The 23,042-nt window shown below is 38.9% G+C and overlaps 1 protein-coding gene across 2 annotated transcripts; it reads left to right on the top strand.

Annotated features, from left to right (window-relative positions):
• The first annotated feature begins 6,722 nt into the window (after positions 1-6,722).
• BTS (zinc finger protein-like protein) lies at positions 6,723-21,209 on the top strand. Of its 2 annotated transcripts, XM_078572395.1 has the most exons (15): positions 6,723-7,162; positions 9,192-9,401; positions 13,413-13,607; positions 13,719-14,044; positions 14,543-14,768; positions 14,853-15,021; positions 15,143-16,327; positions 16,607-16,778; positions 17,397-17,618; positions 17,714-17,851; positions 18,948-19,182; positions 19,299-19,358; positions 19,846-19,917; positions 20,012-20,145; positions 21,073-21,209. In XM_078572395.1, exons 1-14 carry the CDS (start codon positions 6,869-6,871, stop codon positions 20,111-20,113), a joined length of 3,606 nt encoding a protein of 1,201 aa, XP_078428521.1. In that variant the 5' UTR covers positions 6,723-6,868; the 3' UTR covers positions 20,114-20,145; positions 21,073-21,209. The 2 variants fall into 2 exon arrangements, with proteins under 2 accessions (XP_078428521.1, XP_078428520.1); XM_078572394.1 differs by lacking the exon at positions 21,073-21,209 and having other exon boundaries at positions 20,012-20,280.
• The last annotated feature ends 1,833 nt before the right edge of the window (positions 21,210-23,042 follow it).

The following is a 23,042-nucleotide window of genomic DNA, read 5'->3' as shown; positions in this document are numbered from 1 at the left end:
ACTATGTTGTATAGATCCGTCATTTGAATCTCATTTGTAATTGATATTTACTTGATTCCAACAAGTAAGCATACCTTATTTGAATTTTTTTAGTAGTCAAGTTCAAATAGATTCATTAGAAATGGATGGCTTAAAATTATTATAATTTCAAAATACTAGATAAAAAAATTCAAATAATCACTTGAGATATGCACTTTAAAAGTTATATCATACAATTCAATACTGTGTAATATATTTTAAATATTGTATTTCTCTAAGTTTATTTACATTTCTCACTTGTATATTCATAGTACTAAATTCTGATAATCAATGTAGAGTAATAATCAAATCTGAAATGAACTCAGACCTTGATATTCATATTATAATTTTAATTAATTACTCAGAAAAAGTTCTGAATTGAAGTTAAAAAACGAAAGCCAACATATTAATGAATATTGTAGTGAATACATATCTTTTTAATGTCAATTGATAAAAAAATGAATCATATGTGGGAAATAAAGTTTAAGGTATTTTTAATGGATAATTGACACTCAATTATAACTTGATACTTGTGAAATTATTCTATCATTAAATCTTATTATATTCTGAAAGCAATAAAAATTCATTCTCATACAGGTGCAGTGGAGTTATAAACCAATTATATTTTTGGATATTTTTGGTGAATATAACAATCATATTTGGTTCTACTATAACCAAAAGCTATCCACCAACTAAAAACATACTTTTTATTAAATGTATGATTAGATCTTGGTCACCAAGATTGGGAACAACGCATCAAATTTGAGATAGACTCGGAGTCTTCGAATTAAAGTCCAATTTATTTATGTTCATTACAATTCTACCATATAAACTATATTCCCTCAAAATAAATATTACATATTTCTTAGTTTAAGAGTGCCGAGTAAAAATATGAAAAAGTGAAAGCTATTTATAATATTGATTTGAAGGACTGGTACCGAAGTTGTTAAATATTTTTTGCTAGATAATATTATTATGATTAGACCAAAATGTAGGGTATATGAATATAATGTAAATAGAGTTAAATCTACTTGATCTCCAATGGTATGGATATAGAATTCTTTTAGTATACATAAGTTGATCGTCCAATATGGGAACCTTAAAAATAACTTATATTTAAGGCATTGTTCAGCTCAAGTTTTCAATGAAGATGAAGATACACAATCACAGTGATGGCCATATATTTTTTATTTTACTTTTTTCTTGAAATTTAGTATAACCTTTTGGTTGCTACAAAATTTTAAATTTATTGACTAGGATTTTTTTTTAAAAAGGACAAAATCCTAAATGTATTTTAATTGATAATTTTCCCATTGGATCATAAGTATTATTAATGATACCATTATTTTTATTGATGATACAAGATGCAATGATAAAATGAATACATAGTAGATCATCATTACAATTGCATAAACATGCATAGTATTAAATATGTTTCATTGGTATATTAATAATAACTAGACAGGAAAAAAAATAAGCTGATGACAGAAGATATCAACACAGTTAATATATATCAAAAAATATGAAAAGAGAAAGGCTGGGATGAACTGTCAAAGAGGATGGACTGAGACTTGCCAGACATATCACGATAAGTCTAAAATGGGGTGGTTCAATATGAATTACATTTGATTTGATCTTACTATAGTTTATTCTTTAGATTTATGTTTCCCTTAATAATAAATTTGTTATGCTTCCCTTAATAATCTATACCAAGTATTGAGTAAAAAGAAGTTGGTCTATTAGGAGAAGGTACTCCTAAAAAAATCAAAATCAATGTTGGCGTTGGTGGAAGGGATGATTGATTATTCTTGTAATTTTTTGAACACTTCAAGTTACTGGATATCTGGTTTGGTTCATCTAATGTTTATTTTGGAATCAAACATTGATATATGTGTATTTTATGGCAATTGTCATGATCATAGCTGTCACCACTAAAAAACTTGCTTTGTGATCCAGCCATTTTCAAACCTTTCTTTCCTGCCCATAAGACTTCTCAACTCCTGAAATTCACATCCCAGTGCTGTGCATGGTTATGTACTTGTTCTGAATTGCCAGTATATACAGATCTAGTGACTTGGGAAGGAAAAATGAGCTATAGAAAGTGTCTAGGGAAACCATTATTTGGTGAGTCCAAAACTACATAAAACATTTCTTTTCACTTATTAAATATGAATTTAGATGTGCTAGGGAGGAGCGAAACTATTTTGGACTGTTTTACCATCCTTGAATTTTGTTGGGTAATTAGTTGTCCATTTCTTTCTTTTGTGATGCACCATATCAGATTTGACTTCTGCATTGCACTCAATTACCATTGGTATGATCTAATGCATGAAAGTCTATCACTCTTAAATTTGGGCTAGTTTCTGGATTCCACTTGCTTATATTTATTTACTTTCCATATAACTGATTGTACTCGTGAAAGCTTTAGATACAGAAGGTAATCAATTGTTGGGTAACGCCCAATGATTGGAACATATTTAAAACATGTTATGCATATTAGGGAATTTTATGTTTATGTGAGTTGAATGCATAAATTAGTGTAGAATATCAAAAACAAAAGGAGAGATGGAATGAGAGAGTGACAATGAGAACAAAAGTGACAAGAGTTAAAGGGGGAGATATATATATATTTATAGAATGATAGAGGGAGAGAGTCAGAGAGGGTGATAGTGAGGGGGGATAGAGTGAGAGAGTGGGAAAGAATGAGAGAGAGAGAGGTTGAGAGAAGGAGAGTGTGTGAGAGTTTTAGGACAACATTTAGAGGGAGAGAGAGAGGGAGAGAGCGTAAAAGTTGGGGGGGATAGTGTGAAAAAATGAGATAGTGAAAAATAAAGTGAGAAGAGAGATGGAAATAGTAAGAGTCTGACTATGTGAGAGAGTGAGAGAATGAAAGAGGGAGAGAGTGAGAGGAGAAAGTGTTAGAGTGAGAGATGATATAGTGAGAGAATGATAGAGAGACTGAGAAAGGGAGAGAGTGAATGATAAGGAGACTGAGTGTGAGAGAGTTCTCAAGCCCCATCTTCTTCCTCACCTCTTCCATCTGTCTATTTATGTCTCTCTCTTGCTCTCCCTCATTCTCCCTCTTTCTACCTCTATCTTTTCTCTGTTTCACTCTCCCTCTCTGTCCACCTCCCTAAGTCAAACTCATTTTCAGTTTGTCTCTGTCCCTCTGTCTCTCGTCAACAACATATCTAGCAGACTAGCACGTGGATAACAACATATCTAGCAAGGAAGAGTGAGATATTGAGAGAGTTTTAAGGGGGGAGGCTGCGAGAGCAGAATAGTGAGAGAGTAAGGTAGGACAATAGTTTGAGAGGGACAGAGAGGGAGATATCAGGAAACAAATCAAGAAGATAGATTAAGAGAGAGAGAGAGAGAGAGAGAGAAAGAGAGAGAGACCAATAAAGAATGGGATATGAAGAAAAATAGAGATGGGAGACACGAAGATATAGAGAGGCCTAATCAAGTTTGGCGGTGGCGGTGGCATGGGTGGTAATTGGTGGTGGCGGCGCTGGTGATGCAGGCAGCTGACTAAGGATTGCATGATGAAAAACCAGACAGAGACGAAAAGGGATCACACTGTAAGACTATGATGGTTCTCTCTCACACTCTACTTATAAAAAAATAATTATATTAGATATTCCCATTACATTTGGGCTTTGGTCTGGTTCGACATGAGAACATAATCAAACTGGAATTGAGTGGTGCGATTGAGTGTCGTTTGACTGAACTTTAGTCGGACTGTGGCCTTCTCTAATAAGATGTTATAGGATCATAGAGGACAAGAGACCATAAATAATTACAACAGTAGATATTTCATGTGATTTATTGATTTTTATAAATATATGGAAAATAATTTAGTAAATATTTTTTTATAACTACTATTAGAGCATGCTTCTTTTGGGATAAAAAATCTTGAAATGACAAAAAATCACAGGATTTTCTACATCTGTGCATTATGCTAAGTCATCAAAGGTTTATTTCAATTTGACATTAAATATCCTTTCAAAAAAGTAATTGTTAAAAATTATGCAAGATAAAATGAAGATAAACGTTACTCAACATCTATTAAACCTGAATACAATACATGGGATCAATCATTACATTACCTATGGTAATCAATGATAATATAAATATAATATAATTTTAGTGACATATATTATGAACTTGAATATGGAAGATATAAAAGAATTGCATACAGAATATATTACAATGAAATAAATATTTATGAAGTTCCCTATAAAGTTTTGCTGGCTTGATAACGGTACTATTATATGTTCAGTCAATAATACACAGGCTAGAAAACATAGGGAAACTCTCATATGTCAGATGTATTTGGTTGGATTTTTTTTTTGAGAAAGTTGTTGAACGCTTGGGTTTTTTGGCTTGCGATTCAAATATCTTATAGCTTTCTTCAAGACTTGAGCATTCTGTTTCAGTTAAGATCCTTGAGACTCAAATAAAAAATTGAAAGAGGTTTGGTAGTGTTTACTAGTGTTTTATCAGTTGATTCCTTAAAGGCATAAGATCGTAAGAGTAAAAAAATCATCAAGAATAAAAACTTAGGACTACTGTAAGCATAGTTGCCTCAGGAAAATACTAACTTCTTGGTATATAGCTTTCCGTAAGCTGAGTAATTAAAACGAATATGAAATATCAATTTTGGATTTGTTTGCAGACAAGTGATTTCTATAAGGATGATATTTTCTGAAACTTGATTTTTAAGGCTAGTCCGCCCCAAAATACTATAACTTTAACTTTAATTGAATTAACCTGATACTTGACTAAACTACTTGATCCATCAAACCTAGGTTTATCTTTTTTCTTAGGAAAATAAATAGACAATGAATAAGGGTAATTTTGGAAGAAACATAGTTTGACCATAAAATTTTTTTACTCGGTCCTGTGCAACTAACCATAATAAATTCTTTTTCTGGTTTCTAATGAGCTTTAAATTATTTTCAGTCCTATGAACCAGAAGAATCAGGTGCATGTCTCCCCCCTGATGCTGACGTGGGAAAGTTCAGTTTAGAGTAAAATATGGAGTTAGGTACAAAAATAAAAGTTTCTAGGCCTTAAAGAAAGTTTATGGGCGCGTGGAGAAGTGAGCAGGCACGTGCCAAGCCCACGTAAGCCTCTTAGTGTCGCGTGCGTAGATCTGCCCAGTGAATAAAACTAACTTACCTTTTTACCCCCCAAATCTCGGAGATTAATAATGAAAAATGAAATAACAAAGACAGTTCACAATGATATATTATAAGTAACCAAATTCCAAACGAAAACCAAATATAGAAAATAGAATAATCTGTATTTAACAGTGTAATAAGGTTCAACGTACCTCCGGAAAAGGAAAAAGTAATAAGGCCAAAAAAAGAAATCGCGGAAAATAAATTTCAATTGGCAAATTTTATTTAGCAAATTAGGACACAAAAATAGAGGGTGCAGACGTGGCAGTGCACTTTCACTCGAGAAAAAAAAGTCTGGAAATAAAAAAATACGTAAACAAGATTTGGTAAAATATTTGAGGAAAAACTTAATTAGTGGGTGTCAACGTGGCAGACCCCTATCACTGTCGCGTAAAAAGAAAAACAATGTTGGGAAAGATGCTGAAAGGAAATTTTAATAGTAGATGCTGACGTGGCAGGTCCTATCCCTCGTCCAAGAAATGGAAAAAAAAAGCATTAAAAAACAGAAATTGATATTTTCATTTTGATAACTTTAATTCAGGAAGAAAAATGCTGACGTGGTAGTCCACCGTTATCCACGTATCTCCAAAAAAAGAACAAAATAAAAGGCGAAAAAAGGAAAAATTGAAACATTAAATTTGCCCGGAAAAACATTAAGCTAGTTATTTAAAAGACAAAAACAATAACAAATAAAACAGCCCTGAATTTTCTTTCTGGAACTATTTCACTGAGGCGATGATGTGGCGGTCCACCATCCGTACCCCAATATATATTCTCATAACAAAAAAAGAGTCCAACAAAGAAATTTACCTGGAATAATATCAGATTAGTTTTTGAAATCTAAAAAGCATATTTAAAAGCAAGGAAATGTATTTCTTTCACTTGAAAACTTTAACTCAGAAAGAAAATGCTGACATGGCAGTCCGCGTTCATCCACGTATCTCCAAAAAAATAACAAAATGAACGGCAAAAAAAGAAAACTGATAACTCAAACTTCGCCAGAAAAACATCAGATTAGTAATTTAAAAGCCAAAAACAATAAACACAATTCTGAAATTTTCTCTATAGAACTATATTTGATATTTTCATTTTGATAAATTTAATTCAGGAAAAAAAGGACGTGGCAGTCCACCGTCATCCACGTATCTCCAAAAAAAAGAACAAAATAAAAAGCGAAAAAAGGAAAACTGAGACAGTAAATTTCCCCGGAAAAACATTAAACATCTAGTTATTTAAAAGCCAAAAACAATACCAAATAAAACAGCCCTGAAATTTTCTCTCTAGAACTATATTTCACCGAGGCTGAAATATAAGGCGACGACGTGGTGGTCCATCATCCGCCCACGTACCCCAGTATATACTCTCATACCACAAAGAAAATTTCCCTGGAAAAACGTCAAAAAATAAAATACCCGTGAAATGTTCTCACGGGGCGGTGACGTGGGCGGGTCCCATCCGTCCACGTAAAGGCTGGAGGAGGATTGGTTGGTCAACGCGGGGTGAGATTGAGGGAAAGAGGAGTCTCTAGAGAGAGAAAGAAGAGCGAGAAGGTAAAATCCTTAGAGAGAGAGAGAGAGAGAGAGAGCGAGAGCAAGAAGAAGAGGAAGAAGAAGGAGAGGATTGGGTGGATTGGCGAGGAGAGGGAGAGGGAGAGAGAGAAGGAGATGGCGGCGCTGATGCCGGCGGCGGCGGCGGCGGCGGTGGCGGCGGCGGCGGCGGTGGCGGCGGCGGCGGGGGCGGCGGCGGAGGGGACTGAGTGCTTGGCGAGGTCGGCGGTGGAATCGCCGATCTTGATATTTCTCTTCTTCCAGAAGACGATCCGGAGCGAGCTCGAGCGGCTCCACCGCGCGGCCGTCGCGCTGGCGTCGACGGACCGCGCCGGCGACGTGCGGCCCGTCGCCGAGCGATGCCGATTCCTCCTCGACATGTACAAGCACCACTGCAATGCGGAGGACGAGGTAGGGTTGCTGTGGCTGTCGCGCTTGTTAAGATTAATCTTCGGATTTCGAGCTCTTGCGAGTTTGTTTTGAGTATTTTCGTTAGTTTTGGTTGTGTTTCTTTGTTTCGGAAATACTGTTTTCTCTGTCGGATTCATTCTATTTAGCCTTGTGGAGATTGTTTTCTTCCATTTTTTAACTTAATTCCTGCTTTTTTGGATTAATCTCCGGATTTTGAGCTTTTGCGAGTTTGTGGAGTATTTTCGTCAGTTTTGGTGGCGTTTCCTTTTTTCGGAGATACTGTTTTATTGTAAGGATTGTTTCTATGTAGCCTTGTGGAGATTGTTTTCTTCCATTTTTTAACTTAATTCCTGCTTTTTTGGATTAATCTCCGGATTTTGAGCTTTTGCGAGTTTGTGGAGTATTTTCGTCAGTTTTGGTGGCGTTTCCTTTTTTCGGAGATACTGTTTTATTGTTCGGGTTGTTTCTATATAGTCTTGTTGAGATTGTTTTCTTCCATTTTTAAACTTAATTCCTGGTTGTTAGGCTTAATCTTCGGATTTCGAGCTCTTGCGAGTTTGTGGAGTAATTTTCGTTAGTTTTGGTGGCGTTTCTTTGTTTCGGAGATACTGTTTTATTATGAAGAAGCTAGGTTTTTTTTCCTTCCATTTTTAAACTTAATTCCTGCTTGTTAGGATTAATCTTCGGATTTCGAGCTTGTGCTAATTTGTGGAGTAATTTTCGTTAGTTTTGGTTGTGTTTCTTTGTTTCGGAAATACTGTTTTATTGTAAGGATGGTTTTTATATATCCTTGTGGAGAAGCTAGGTTTTTTTTTCTTCCATTTTTAAACTTAATTCTTGCCTGTGAGGATTTTTTTTCTTTGAAAAACTGCCTGTGAAGATTAATCTTCGGATTTCGAGCTCTTGCGAGTTTGTGGAGTAATTTTCGTTAGTTTTGGTTGTGTTTCTTTGTTTTGGAAATACTGCTTTATCTGTCGGATGGTTTCTATAGCCTTGCGGTGAAGCTAGGTTTTGTTTTCTTCCATTTTTAGCCGTAATTTCTGCTTGTTCTTGCTGCCGCTAACTTATCAAGAGCCTCTGTTATGCATGTCTTTGTCTGTTTGATTTCTTGTCGAAAATTCTGTTCTCATTTTAGGATGAGAAGGCTAAATATATGAGGTGAATATTGCTTTAATGGCGAGATGTTTCGAATGAACTTGCGGAGAAGCTATTTTTACCATATGAATTCTGAATTCCGGCGTCTTCTTGGTGCTGCTAATTATCAAGAACCTCTGTTGCGTGGAGTTCTAATTTTTTCTCAGTTTCTTGTTCGCAATCTACGCCAACATCTTAGATAGAGGGATATTTTTTTTTATGATATACTATTTTATTGTTGAAGCATAACCAACGTCAACTCCAATGACATCAGCATCGTCAGGACGTCCCGAACCCTATCTGCTTTATACTCTGTGTGCTATTTGGTAACATTGTTAGCGGCTTAAAGGACTCATCTTTTGTGATTCTTTATTAAGCCAATCCTTCATCTGGATCAAGAACATATGCATAAATTCGTTAAAATCAGTTGCATAATTTTTTATTTGCTGTTAACCTGAACTGGAGAATCCGTGCTAGAACATAATGAAATTAAGTGGCGCCAGGAATGTTGGCCAGTTCAAGATCTGGATCCTGCCCGTTATTCATGTTAATTTTTAGATACAAGCGGAGTGTTTCCTTTCTTCAGAATTGATGCATATACTCTAAAAAATCAAGGCGTATTCAGACATTAAATCGTAATGGAATTTGATCAATCAGATGAGTTAAATGCTTCTTCCTATTTTCTCTCTCAAAAATATAATGATCATTAGTATTCCCTTAGCGATGAGTGTTTTGTTTTCCAGACTACCCACGGTTTAACCGGAATACATGTCTTCTATTTACTTTTCATGCATCGTTTTAGTAACGTTGCACTTGGTCGATGCTACGCCTTCAATATATTTTTAGTTATTTCATGGAAAGCTTTTCACCCTTGAAATTTTATCTGACATTGTAGGTCATCTTCCCGGCCCTTGACATACGTGTCAAGAATGTTGCCAGAGCATATTCGATGGAGCACAAAGGCGAGAGTGATCTTTTTGAGCAGTTATTTGAGTTGCTCAATTCAAATGTGGAAGATGGCGATAATTTCCGAAGAGAGCTTGCGTCCTGCACTGGTGCCATACATACATCATTAAGTCAGCACATGGAGAAGGAAGAAGAACAGGTTATTAGTTCTTGAAAATCGTAATTTCCCTCATGCATATTTTTTCTCTTTTCAAATATAAGTTTGTTTATGCATAGATTTGAGAATCATATTTCATAGTTTATGCTTTTGGAAATTATTTTTATGATCAATGTCATGATATCCCTATTTTATTCCTGCCAGCCACCTGGAAGAAGCTAGAATATTTGAAGAAAATCGATAGTCCAATTTTTTCCTTCAAGTGATCTGATAAAAATAACATGGAAGCCTTTTCCTCGAATTCAAATGCGTAATTGATCGTTTGCTAATTAAATATAAGAAGAACAAGAATATGGTAGAATATGTGAAGGATTACTCCTCACATACAATGATTTTCTTATTTCAATATAGATGGTCGTGCTCTGGGGGATCTATAGTAACCTGAATTTTTTTTTTTGAAAAAAGTGGGGGACGGTCAAGTCGCCTTGGTTGCCTTCCTTGTGCAAGTTATCCACTGATCGATGGGTGAATTGCAACATATGGGGGAGAGAGAGAGCATTGCCTTGGTAACCCTCCTTGTGCTAGTTGTCCACTGATTGATGGGAGAATTGAAACATAGGGGGAGGAGACAAAACAAGGAAGAAGTCAAGAGAGTGGGAAAAGGAGGGGAGAACTAAGATGATGAGGGAGGCGAAACTCACGATGATTTCATGCCATGGGATGATTTCACTTTTGTTTATTTATACGGTGGCCAAGTCGTGGGGTCTGGGTCTCCTTGGGCTGATAGAAGGTCCTCGACATGATGCTGGACCGCTGACTGCCGTTTAGCGTAATATCGACCCAATAACTTTTAATAAATACACCCTTGACTCAAGGGGTCCCTACACTCTCTGTTCACCTCCCTCCAAACCAAACAGAGACTAAGCTCTCCACATTGTATATTACACTACCCGATGATGCCTCTTGTCCTTTGAAAATGACCTAGTTGCAGTGCAGCCAAATTGCCCAGAGCACAGCAAACAGCAATCCCTATTCCTCTCGCCCCTGAGTATTTATCATGAGTATACTGAGAATCCGAAACACAAGGTCTAGTATGCATTTGCCAAAGGAATTGAATGAAGAACACTTCTGGATTCAGATTTTTTATTAATATCTGGAGGATGAAGATTTTTGTTTACAGCTGTCCTGTGGTTCAACTCAAAATAATCAGAAAACCACACTTTTCGATTTTATTCATACCTCCTATGGGTTGGATTCATCTCTAAGTTTCTCTCAGTAGTATGCAAATGTACACTGTAATTGTTTTTTTGGAACTTTTCATTAAGGAGCTCTTTTTTTTCTTGAAATAAAAGAGGGAAGATCACCCCAAATCCGTGATCAACCCAAAATTATTAATAATATATATGATCGTGAAAAATACATGGCCGACCAGCCTGGCCTCTTTTTCCTCCTCCACTTCCTTCTAACCCAATAGTATATGCAATGCTCCACATCCTGTAGTCCAGTATCATGGTCCTTCCCTTAAATACCACCTCATTACGGTGCAGCCATAATGTCCAGAGCAACACGAGGGTCCTTCCCCATCCTGAGCGGCCTCTGCATTGAGATTCCTCCTCCTGTGTAAGGCCAAACCCCACAAAAGTGAATTTGTCTCTGTTGATCTACAAACCTGAGAAATTTGCAAAGAGGTCTAGTAGCATCGATGCTACTAAAATTCGCTTTACATCACTGGATTAGTTCTTACGTGTGGCTTGAATGAAGTCATGTGGATTTCTTAAAAAAAAAAAATGAAGTCATGTGGATTGAGTGTAGCCCTGATTTTCTTTGATCCATTTTATGACGCACATACTTAGCCTATTATGTTATGTAACCTGTATTTTAAACAGGTGATCTCATTTAATAGTTGTCAGTTTTCTCGTCAGTTAAACCAAAAAAGGGGCAATGGTACGTGGTCTTGGAGAAACATATGGAAATGTTGTAGGGCATCCAATTTCTCAGTAAGATCGTCACCAAAGCAAATCCCATTTCTGGTGAATCTTTGTAAGTTGAGAGGAAATTTACCTATTTGGATCACTGAGTCTCAGTGGACTAGACAAGTGCGGTATCCCTTACATCTAGAGAACATCAAGGAACAAGCATTAGAGATATCTCTTCCCATGAAAAACCCCTGCGCTGAATCTATACATTGGAGACTGAATGTATATATCTCTGATATGACTGAGCACTGAATACTTAGCAGTCCAATTTTTTATTGAGAGGATGTACTTGATCTGGGTGGGGCCTTCTATATTGTCATCAAAGATGTGAGCGGGTTGAGTCTTTGATGAGGTCCTTCCAAGGACCTTATTGGAGAAAGAGGTGAAGAAGATCGAAAGAGGCACCTCACACATACTAGCAGTGGGGCACGTGTCTGACAGCGCTATGAATGAAGGCCAAGGCAGTAGATCTGAGCCATTCAAGAAGTCTGTTATGGGAATTCCCAAGGAGGCCGCCGAGAATGGCTGAAGACTGGACGCGGTCAGAAAGGTGGGGGGAGTTTACTTAGAGCTCCATTGTGTTCCTCAATCTTTCCATCTTCGCTTCTTTCAATCTCTTCCTTTCACCTTATCTTTATTACGTATTGATTCTCGTCGCTTGTTGATGATTGAGTATTGTTTTACTTAATTGTTCACTGAATCTCTAGAGTGAACGAAAAAGTCTTATTCTCGGGTATTCCAAAATCGATTCAGCTGCATTCTCCATGAAAAAAAGGCAAAGAAGAGCAAAAGGGCAATAGCTTATTCCAGACTACTGCACGAAAAGGACAATTCCCCAAAAGTTATTACTATTTTTTTGAAATATGAATAAGAGGGCGATCACTCGACAAAAAAGTAAACACCCGACATTCACGTGTAGACCCCTGAAACTCAGCCTGTACATGGTCATCCCCTCCTCTCCATACATGCAGGTCAAGGAAACCATGAGCCATGAAACCCTCGACCTCTTGAGCAAGACCTTCTGTAGAAGCCTTCCTCCCCCTGAACAGCTCTTCATTTCGATGAAGCCATAATGCCCATTGCGTTGCCATTGCTCGGCCCACCAATGGTATAAGCCCGTAGAGTCGACCGTCTGTAAAAACTAAACAGCTCTTCATTTCGAGGAAGACCGTCTGTAGAAGCCATAATCCGTCCTCCTAGAGTCGCCTCTATGGATGGAATCCCAGAAAGCCTCCCCTGATGTAGCACCCACCAATGGTAGCGCTTGAGTTGAATTCCCCAAAAGTTATGCTTTTTCCTTTCTGCCAAAGTATACGAAGAAAGTTGGGGGGAGGTACATGGAGAACCCAGCTTAAGGGTTAAATCAGGTCATGCTGTTTTTTATTTTTCTGATATGTATACTGTAGGAGAACTCACATAGCTTATGAAACCCGAGTGTACTATGGTTGACTTACTGGCACATGTAATAGGCTCGTATGGTTTTTGCACCCTCCACTTAAATGGGTGGTTTCATTGGTAAAAGTTCTTGGATTTATCCAGGGAAGAACCATTAGAAGGTTGGCGAGAGCACTAGACTCTGGAGTGAAGGACCTTTGATACTTTGTGAGGTTCTTGTTTCCTATTTCTCCCTCTCATAACTGAGGTACGGAGTCATCACCTAACAAATGCTGCTGCCAAAACCTGACAGCAGGAAATGGGCGCCATAGTAGTTTAGGCCTTAATATTTCATCTCTCAGATGATTCCTAGATCTAGGCGAACAGGTAAACGCTTCTGGGGTAACCCTACTGTATCATCTCTTTCTAATCCCTGTTTCTATATCTTGTCTTTCCATCTTTCTATTTCTCTCTCTGTCTTTCCATCTCTCTAATTTATCACCCGTAATCAGGCGTTGTATATGTTTCCCAATGTGGATATTCTCATTATATAATCTAAACCTGAATAAAATAATGATTGCATTACCCAATTCCACAACCGTGCTTTGACTTTGGTATCTGCAATCAACAAGGCCAAGGGTTCAAGAGATTCTGGAAATTCTATTAGTTGTTTAAAAGTTTAATTGTCTCTCTGATTTTACAGGTTTTTCCTCTCCTTGTTGAGAAGTTCTCATTTGAGGAGCAGGCTGCGTTGGTCTGGCAGTTCTTATGCAGCATCCCCGTGAACATGGTGGCCGAATTTCTTCCATGGCTTTCATCATCTATAACTGCTGTCGAACGTGAGGATATGAAGAAATGCCTGCAGAAGATAGTTCCTGGGGAGAAACTGCTTCAACAGGTGTGGCTCAAGTCTCCTGGGTGTTACTATTTGTATTGATTGATCATATTTTGCTTTTTTCTTCTATAGTTTTTACCAACATGCCATTGATGAAAATTATGAAACATGAAGGTAATTTTTACGTGGATGGAAGGAAAACATCTGCCAGGCGCATCTGGCCGTGATGATTCTGCATGGCGAGGGAAGAGGGATGAAATTGAGCAATCATGTGCCTGTAAACGGAGTGGAAAGAGGAAACATTTGTGTCCAGAATGCAGTTTGGAAACCAGTAGGACACATCCGATAAATGACATACTGTATTGGCATCATGCAATCAGAAGGGAGCTGGATGATATTGCCAAGGAAGCAAGAAAGATTGAGCATTCCCAAGATTTGTATGATCTTTCGGCCTTCAATGCAAGACTTCACTTTATTGCTGATGTATGCATTTTCCATAGGTAAGAAAATTCTGTTTCAATGAAGTATCAATTTATCATTGATCTTGTCCGTGTCCTTTTTGAGAAAATCTCCTCCATCACTCTTTTAATGCGTTCCACTGGTGCTTTCTTTAAAAATTGAATCATTATCCATTCATCCATCTATATATATATCTATCTAGCTGTTTATCTATATATTTATATATCTATGGATCAATATATGTATCTTTCTGTCTATATACCTACCTATCGATTGTATCTGTTCATCAAATAAAAATCTATCGATCATATCTATCACGTAGAGTGCGTAGTCTCTGTTTTATTTTCCTTAATATATATCTTTCTGTCTCTCTATCTATGTACCTATCTGTCGATCATATCTATCACTAAGAGTGCTTATTTTCTGTTTTGATTTCCTTTAAAGTGGTCATGAGAATTTTTTGAGTAGTTCTAAGAATTCATCCAGTTACAGATCATATATTTTCATTGCATTTTTCTCACTTTTTCCATCCCATACAGCATCGCTGAGGACCAGGTTATCTTCCCAGCAGTGGATAGTGAGGTTTCATTTGTTCATGAGCACGCTGAGGAGGAAAAACAATTCACCAAATTTCGATCTATTATCGAGAAAATTCAGAATGATAGTGCAAACTCCTCTTCTGCAGAATTTCATTCAAAACTCTGTTTACATGCTGACCAAATCATTGACACCATACAAAAGCACTTCTCCAGTGAGGAAACTGATGTAAGCCTTCCAAAGATTGACCTTCTTTCTGCAAAAAATAAAAAAAATCAGCTTTGTTCTATTGTTTTTCTTTTTTATTTTTAGGTGATCCCTCTCGCCAGACTGCACTTCACTCCCAAGAAACAACAAGAGCTCCTATACAAGAGCATATGTGTGATGCCATTGAAACTATTGGAACGTGTCCTGCCATGGCTGGTTGCATCATTGAGCATAAAGGATGCCAAATCAATTCTTCGAAATATGAGAATGGGAGGTTTGTGTTTTTCATGCGTTTCAAATCTGCGTTCTCTGGTTTTTTTTTTAATTTAACCTGCATGGAAGCCTTTTCTCTGCGATGTTACGAATTGTAATCTCATGAACTGAATGTTCTGCAGCTGGGGAACATGACAAACCTCTTGTCACACTTTTATCTGGTTGGGCTTGCAAAGGAAGATCACAAGATTTTTGTGAATCTGGAAGACTCCGTTCCTTACCCTCGGAAGGCGGAAATGATATTGAAGAGGACTATGTAGAGAGATTCTGCGCATGCCCTTGTCTTATGAGTTCTGAGGCTGGCATCAACCCATCTCTCGTGCCCGAGGACAAAGAGGAGAGACCCAATAAGCGGAGTAATCTACTGGATTCAGAATCAAATGGGCTCTCTGTAGCCGAGCATTCTGCAAACAAGAAACACCCTTGCTGCGTTCCAGAACTTGGGGTCAACAATGATGCCAATCCTGCATTGAAGGCTCTTTCTAGTAGAAAATCTTTACGGTCATTCTCTTACAACTCTTCTATTCCTTCATTCAACTCCAGCTTATTCTTGGAGACAGATTTTGTGTCCACTAATACGGGACAGATTCCTGGGCCGATAGATAACATCTTCAAGTTTCATGTGGCAATTCGCAAGGACGTTGAGTACTTGGATGTTGAATCAGGGAAGCTCATGGGCTGTGATGATACATTTCTGCGGCAATTCAGCGGGCGATTTCGTCTACTTCGTGGTCTGTATAGGGCGCATAGTAATGCCGAAGATGCTATTGTTTTTCCTGCCTTGGAATCCAAGGAGGCTCTTCATAATGTGAGCCATTCCTACACTCTTGACCATAAGCAGGAAGAGAAGTTATTCGATGACATATCGGCTGTGCTTTTGGAATTCACCCAAGTTCATGAGAATTTAAATGCTGATGGATCAACCGATCGTCCTCTTGAGTGGGTGCAGAAATATGTTGAACTGGCAATGAAGCTTCAGAGCATGTGCAAGTCTATTAGGGTTACTCTGGATCATCATGTCTTTAGGGAAGAGCTTGAGCTTTGGCCATTGTTTGATGAACATTTTTCTGTGGAGGAGCAAGACAAGATTGTGGGTCGTATAATTGGGACGACAGGTGCAGAAGTGCTCCAATCGATGTTGCCGTGGGTGACGTCGGCCCTAACTCAAGAGGAACAAAATAGAATGATGGACACGTGGCGGCATGCAACAAAAAATACTATGTTCAATGAATGGCTCAATGAGTGGTGGAAGAAAAATCCTGACTCCCCTTCACAATCTTCGGCAGATGGTAGCATAGCTTCTGCAGGTTTTTTCTCTTTGCAACTTTTTTGATTTTTAATATTTATTGAATTGCACTCTCCTCTTTTGTGTCTTACTTTGAAATTGAGGGAAGACAATTAACGAAAACTACAAAATAAGACTTAATTTCTCTAGAGGTTTATTACACTCTAGAGTTTCATTTATTAACGATGGGAAACTGCATGAAAGACCTTACTTTCAACAGAAATGTGTATATATCTCATTCATAAATGATTTGAAATCCCAAGTCAATTTTTAAAAAACTTTTTACTGGGCTCTTACTCAGGTGCTGATATCCCAGAGAGTCTGGACCAAACATATCAGATGTTCAAGCCTGGCTGGAAGGATATTTTTCGGATGAACCAGAGTGAACTTGAGTCGGAGGTACGCAGAGTCTCTCAAGATCCAACACTTGACCCACGAAGGAAAGCATACCTCATTCAAAACCTTATGACAAGGTCAGTTCTGAAGTCCCTTCTGTCTCTCCCAATTGCATCATTTATCATCTTATGGCTTGGGTTTCTGACAGAACATCATTTATCATTTTTTTTAGAACAATTAGGACTGTTTTGTAATTGTCAATGTTGTCATCGGCGTCACCCCCAACAATCGGTCTAGTGGACCAATTATTCATAGGTCTAGTGGACCAATTATTCAGTCTCTCTTAGAAATTAAGGAGAAAACCCCGTGAGGCCTTATATAATGATCCACACTGGGGTTACATATGGGGTCGTTAACTAACCACTATTAGTCACCATAGGTTGACACTGATTGTCCTAGGGTTTCGTGTACCTAAATAAGCTAAATGAAAATCTTATCTAATTAAGTCTGTTTTCCAAATTGTTCCGTTTCCCAGGGTGGCGACTTTAGGCGCCATCTTCCTCGTTCCCTTTCTCTCTTCTGTCTTCTGCTCTATCTACCCTCATTTTGTAAAAACATCCTAGTTGTGTTCGATCTTTTAACCCATTAATTTTATCTCTCATTTCCTCATGGGGACATGAGATCTCTCATTGTCATCCAATTTATTGCAATCAATTGTTACGGCCATTAATAGAATTTTCTATTTATGATTCTAGCCGATGGATAGCAACCCAGCAGAAGCAGCCTCAGGCTAAATCGTGTGAAGGTGGGGATGGTGGGACGTTGCCTGGATGCTCCCCATCCTATCGAGACCCAGAGAAGAAAGTTTTTGGCTGTGAACACTACAAGCGGAACTGTAAACTTGTTGCCGCTTGTTGCAACAAGCTATTTTCTTGTCGTTTCTGCCATGATAAAGTCAGCGATCATTCCATGGACAGGTATTAAATTTCTCTGTTCCCCCCTCTCTTATCTATCTTTTGTTTTTGCTCAAAACAAAAGATTACGTGATGCGTTGTCCGTCTTACATATGTAGGAAGGCGACGACAGAAATGATGTGCATGCGCTGTTTGAAGGTTCAGCCTGTGGGCCCAACCTGTAGTACGCCCTCTTGTGAGGAGTTTTCCATGGCCAAGTACTTTTGCAATATATGCAAATTCTTCGATGATGAAAGGTACTGATTTTTTTTCCCTCTATTTGGAAACCCTCCCGATAGAATCCTCAGACCGTTCAGAGGTTTTTATCTCATTTTCCTTTACGATGTTTCCTTTTTGATACCTATAGTCCTCCCGTAAGGAGGGAAGCCAAAATGTTCAATTTGGTTGATTTGGCAAGGGAGGTCCTACCAAATGGGGCAGGGGCACTGATCTGGGCATGTAGTAGTGTTTGCCATCATTAACAATGATTATAAGAGGACGATGACCTCCCTTACATTCATCTTCATTGGAATGAAAATGACGTTGACGAAGTCATCATCTTCATCAAATGGTCTGCAGGCAGGTTGACGATGACGATTTCCCCATATCATTGCCTATTGACGCACTCCTTTGTCAATCTCTCTCATATAACGAGAGATGATGAATAAATTGTCATTGTCATTGTCATTTATCTGCAACCATGATGGTGTTGATGAAGTCGTCATTCATCACTCAAGTTGCAGATTGATATGATCCAAGAGAGGATCCTCAACCTATCTAGGGGTAGTTTCATCATGTTAGCCCACAGGGGCATTTTAGTCATTTGGCTATTACTGTATTTCCTTTAAATAGGGATGCCCTGCCTTTAGGAGGGCAGCCAAGAAGAAAGAAGAAGTGTTATTGTCCCCCCTCTCCTCGTCTAGGTCTGGTCTCCTTCTCTCCCTCTGCGATCCCCGTCCCTCGTGATTCTCTTCCTCACCACGTCTTCAGGCGGCTCGTCCTCGGCCGATCCCTACCCCCTCTGCTCGGCCTCCTCTCCGATCCTTCCCGCTTCTCCTCTCTACCCCCGGGAACTTCTACCTCGCCTCGCCTGTCTACCCTCCTTCCAGTAGGAGCCTAGACCTGGGTTCCTATCACAGATGATGATGATGACGAGTTTTGAATGATCATCATGTTTTTGTTTTCTTTCTATTGTTCTTTCTCTTCCCTCACATGGTCTCTATCACATTCCCGACAGTTGAACTGAAGGTCTTATCCCTCGTGGAATTATTCATTTTTAATTTGGCTGAAAAGATAGTTCTACCAAAATATAAGCATATTAAAAATGTCCCATGTGTTATGGTTTTGCCTCAGGACGGTGTACCACTGCCCTTTCTGCAACCTCTGCCGGGTGGGAAAGGGTCTTGGCGTTGACTTTTTCCACTGCATGAAGTGTAATTGCTGCTTGGGAATGAAGCTCGTAGAGCACAAGTGCAGAGAGAAGAGCTTAGAAACCAACTGCCCCATCTGCTGTGACTTTCTGTTCACTTCCAGTGCTGCTGTCAGGGCCCTCCCCTGCGGACATTTTATGCATTCGGCCTGCTTCCAGGTCCCACTCTTCCCTTGAATTTGTGCATAATTTATTTATGCTTAAAAATTACATTTTTTTGCTTAATTTTCAGGCATGGATATAGTTCTAATTGATATTTTCCTTCCTTTTTCCAGGCATATACCTGTAGCCACTACACCTGCCCCATATGCAGCAAATCTCTTGGAGACATGGCGGTAAATCCCTCTAGCACTTTGTTTATGGTTTTGGGTTTGTCTTTCATGCAATGATCTTTGAGGGATGTTGCTCCGAATTCAAGTTTTGGGGTGTAGTTTATTCAGTGATCTTGGAGAAATCTTCATTGGGTCCGGGGATTAGAGTTTAGGTTTTGTCGTTTATGTCACGATCCACAAGTGTTTCGGCTTAAAAGACAGGGTTTAGGATTAATAACTTATGTATGGTCCAAACGAGATCTTACCAGAGTTTAGGGTTTAATTCCCCGTTTCTTAGGCACTTCTGCTTTAGGATTTTAGTTTTGCTGTGATCCATGCGAAATCTCCTATGACCCAGGAGATTTCGGAGTATAGGGTTTAGGATTAAAGTTGATGTTGAGGCTTCCATGAGAAACTACGGTCCTGCTTGGGGTTTGGGGTTTATGGTTTGTGATCTAATTTATGATTCATAAAAATTCGATACGGTGACAAGCTATTTGCTTGTTCACAGGTCTATTTTGGGATGCTCGACGCATTGCTAGCCGCAGAGGAGCTTCCAGAGGAGTACAGGAACCGCACCCAAGTACGTATAAATTGCAAACATACCCCTCAAAGCGGTCCATAAGTGCAATATCATTCGGACCCTTGAAAAAAAAAATAATTCTCGTCTCCCGCAGGACATTCTTTGCAATGACTGTGACAAGAAGGGCGAAGCCGGGTTCCACTGGCTCTACCACAAGTGCGGCAATTGCAGGTCCTACAACACGCGCGTCATCTGAGGCCCATTGGGCCTTGTCCCATGTATATAATGGTTAGTCCTCTGAATGCCTAGTCCTTGTCTCCTTTCTCCCTGTACTTAACATAAAAAAAATAGGGGGGAGGGTTGATCTGCTAGTGAGTACATGCTTCATTAGCATTGCAGGCTGCCTGCCATTATTCTTTTTCACTGTGTATTCATAGCCATAACCAAATAGTTATAGTTCCGGATCGTCCCGGACATGGACGATGGACGGAACGGGACGAATTTCGTCCCGTCCGACGTCCAGAGTAAGTTCAGGGACGAAGGACGGGACGATTTTTCGTCCAACGATAAAAAAACCGTCCCGTTCAATCATACCGGGATGGTTTTTTGTCCCGTCAAGTCCTCCCGGGACAAATTTTCGTCCCGTAATTCGTCCCGGAACCCATTTTATATTTTTAATATATTAATATCGATTTTTCTAAGTTTTTTAAGGGAGATATGGAGGAGAGAGAATGCAAATGGACATATGTACAATTAATTCTGAGTGGCGTCAGTTTGCACTCGTGAAAAAATACAGGGACCTTGATGCAAATTGTCATAGCGAGGCCCCGTGGCGAGATCTCAACCGTCGGATGTGAATCCGGTGGTTTTTTGTCCACATTCGTCCGTCCATCGTCCGAGATCTCTGGACGGACGGTTTTTTGTTCCACTAGATGAAAACTATCCCGTCCGGGGGTCCCCGGGACGAATTTTTGTCCCGAAATTCGTCCGGATCCTCTGACGGGACAATTTTTTCGTCCCGGGACGAAAAAATCGTCCTGTCCGTGTCCCTGAACTATATAAATAGTACTACATATATGATGTAACTTACATGTATACATCACCTTGTCTATTATCTTAGAATAGCAGTACTTTGCTTGTTCTATATTTTTATTTCTTTAACTGCCTGGTTAATTTCTCCCTACTTGTTTATCATGCTGGTTGGTTCTATTGAAGAATTTATCATATGCCCAAATTGAGTAAAGTGGATAAGACTTCAGTTTGATAAGAGGAGCTTCAATTTCGTGACGGGTTGAACCATTTTGTATAATCATCATCGTTATCTGATACATTATTGCTGCTATTGTTCTATCTTGGGACTTTGTTGGCATTCTCTCCTTAACAGCTTATCATTGTTTCTGTTATGATTGTCTTCTCATCATCGCCATGATAAACACCGCATGTGTCGTCGTAATAAGCACTGTCCATGATTATTCTTATCATTATTCCATCACATATTATATAGTCAATATAGGTGTCATCGTGGTTGTTACCATGTCGGCTTACCATCGTCATAGTCATCATTCTTGTAGCCACCAACTTAATCATCATCACCATCATCTCCATCTTCATAGTAGCTCATCATCATTTCATTTACGGCCATCAGTGCAGTGTAAAATCCCACCAAATATTTCCCTAGATAATATCTGGCCCATATAGTTGTGTTTCCATGCTAAATAACATCACAACGCAAATAAACAGTAACAACCAAAATAAGGAGGGAATTAGTAAAAATGGTATTAATTACAAAATAATAATATTATTCAGCTAAATTATAAATAAACAACATTTCATACGATAAAAATAAGACTGCTTTCATCTGTTCTTTGAGTGCCCCTAGCTCGCAAACGGAGTCAGAATCAGTCTGGTCCTTGTAATGCTTGTTTATATCTAAATAATATCTGGTTCATAACTATTTTCAGGCAATCTTCATTTTTTCCCAAAAAATTAACAACAATAATAATAATAACAATAATAATTAAAACCACAACAATAACAGTTTAATTAATAAATAATTTTAACAAATGCTGCATCGTAATGAGACTATTTTAACTAACTCTTGTTTATAACTCAATAGCATCGGGTCTTTGAATAACGATAGTAGTAATTATAAAGACAACCAGAACACTTTTGAATAATAAATAAATGAAAAATAAAGGGTTAATAGCATGGTACATCCCAAACCATGTCCAAATTCTACGAGTTAACCTTAGCTTTTTTTTTGGCACGGGATATCCCAAACTCACTAAGTCGTCTGGGATATATCCCGGTGAGGACGTGGAGTCCATTGTGGCTGCCAGGTGGATCTCCGGCCAGATTTTTACCTGGCAGAACCCACCTGGCCACTTCGCTGGATTCCACGTCAGCACCGTGATATGTCTACCTGCCAAGGGTTTAACTTAAAGAGAGAGAGAGGCATTCTAGAGAGAGAGAGAGGGAGAGAGAGGCGTGCTAGAGAGAGAGAGAGGGAGAGAGAGGCGTGCTAGAGAGAGAGAAGGAGAGAGAGATTCTAGAGAGAGAAAGAGAGGGGTTCTAGAGAGAGAGGGGCTCTAGAACACCTCTCTTTCTCTCTCTAGAACCTCTCTCTCCTTCTCTCTCTCTCTCTCTCTCTAGAATGCCTCTCTCTTATCAGAGACCCTTGCAGGTTCTAGAGAGAGAAAGAGAGGTGTTCTAGAGAGAGAAAGAGAGGTGTTCTAGAGAGAGAGGTGCTCTAGAACACCTCTCTTTCTCTCTCTAGAACCTCTCTCTCCTTCTCTCTCTCTATAGCACGCCTCTCTCTCCCTCTCTCTCTCTCTCTAGAATGCCTCTCTCTTATCAGAAAACCCTTGGCAGGTTCTAGAGAGAGAAAGAGAGGTGTTCTAGAGAGAGAGGTGCTCTAGAACACCTCTCTTTCTCTCTCTAGAACCTCTCTCTCCTTCTCTCTCTCTCTAGCACGCCTCTCTCTCCCTCTCTCTCTCTCTTTAAGTTAAAACCTTGGCAGGTAGACATATCACGATGATGACGTGGAATCCAGCGTGGCAGCCAGGTGGGTTCTGCCATGTAAAAATCTGGCCAGAGATCAACCTGGCAGCCACGATGGACTCCACGTCCACACCGGGATATATCGCAGACGACTTAGTGAGTTTGGGATATACCGTGCTATTAAT

Source organism: Wolffia australiana, chromosome 3 (assembly GCF_029677425.1).
Source record: "Wolffia australiana isolate 7733 chromosome 3, ASM2967742v1".
Lineage (NCBI taxonomy): Eukaryota > Viridiplantae > Streptophyta > Magnoliopsida > Alismatales > Araceae > Wolffia > Wolffia australiana.
The sequence above is the reverse complement of the archived record's forward strand: the minus strand, read 5'-3'. Positions and strand labels throughout refer to the sequence as shown.

Coding starts and splice junctions, on each gene's coding strand:
- BTS (XM_078572395.1), top strand. CDS start 6,869: ATGGCGGCGCTGATGCCGGCGGCGGCGGCGGCGGCGGTGGCGGCGGCG. Junction 16,779..17,396: donor ATTCAAAACCTTATGACAAG/GTCAGTTCTGAA, acceptor TTATGATTCTAG/CCGATGGATAGCAACCCAGC. Junction 17,852..18,947: donor AAATTCTTCGATGATGAAAG/GTACTGATTTTT, acceptor GTTTTGCCTCAG/GACGGTGTACCACTGCCCTT.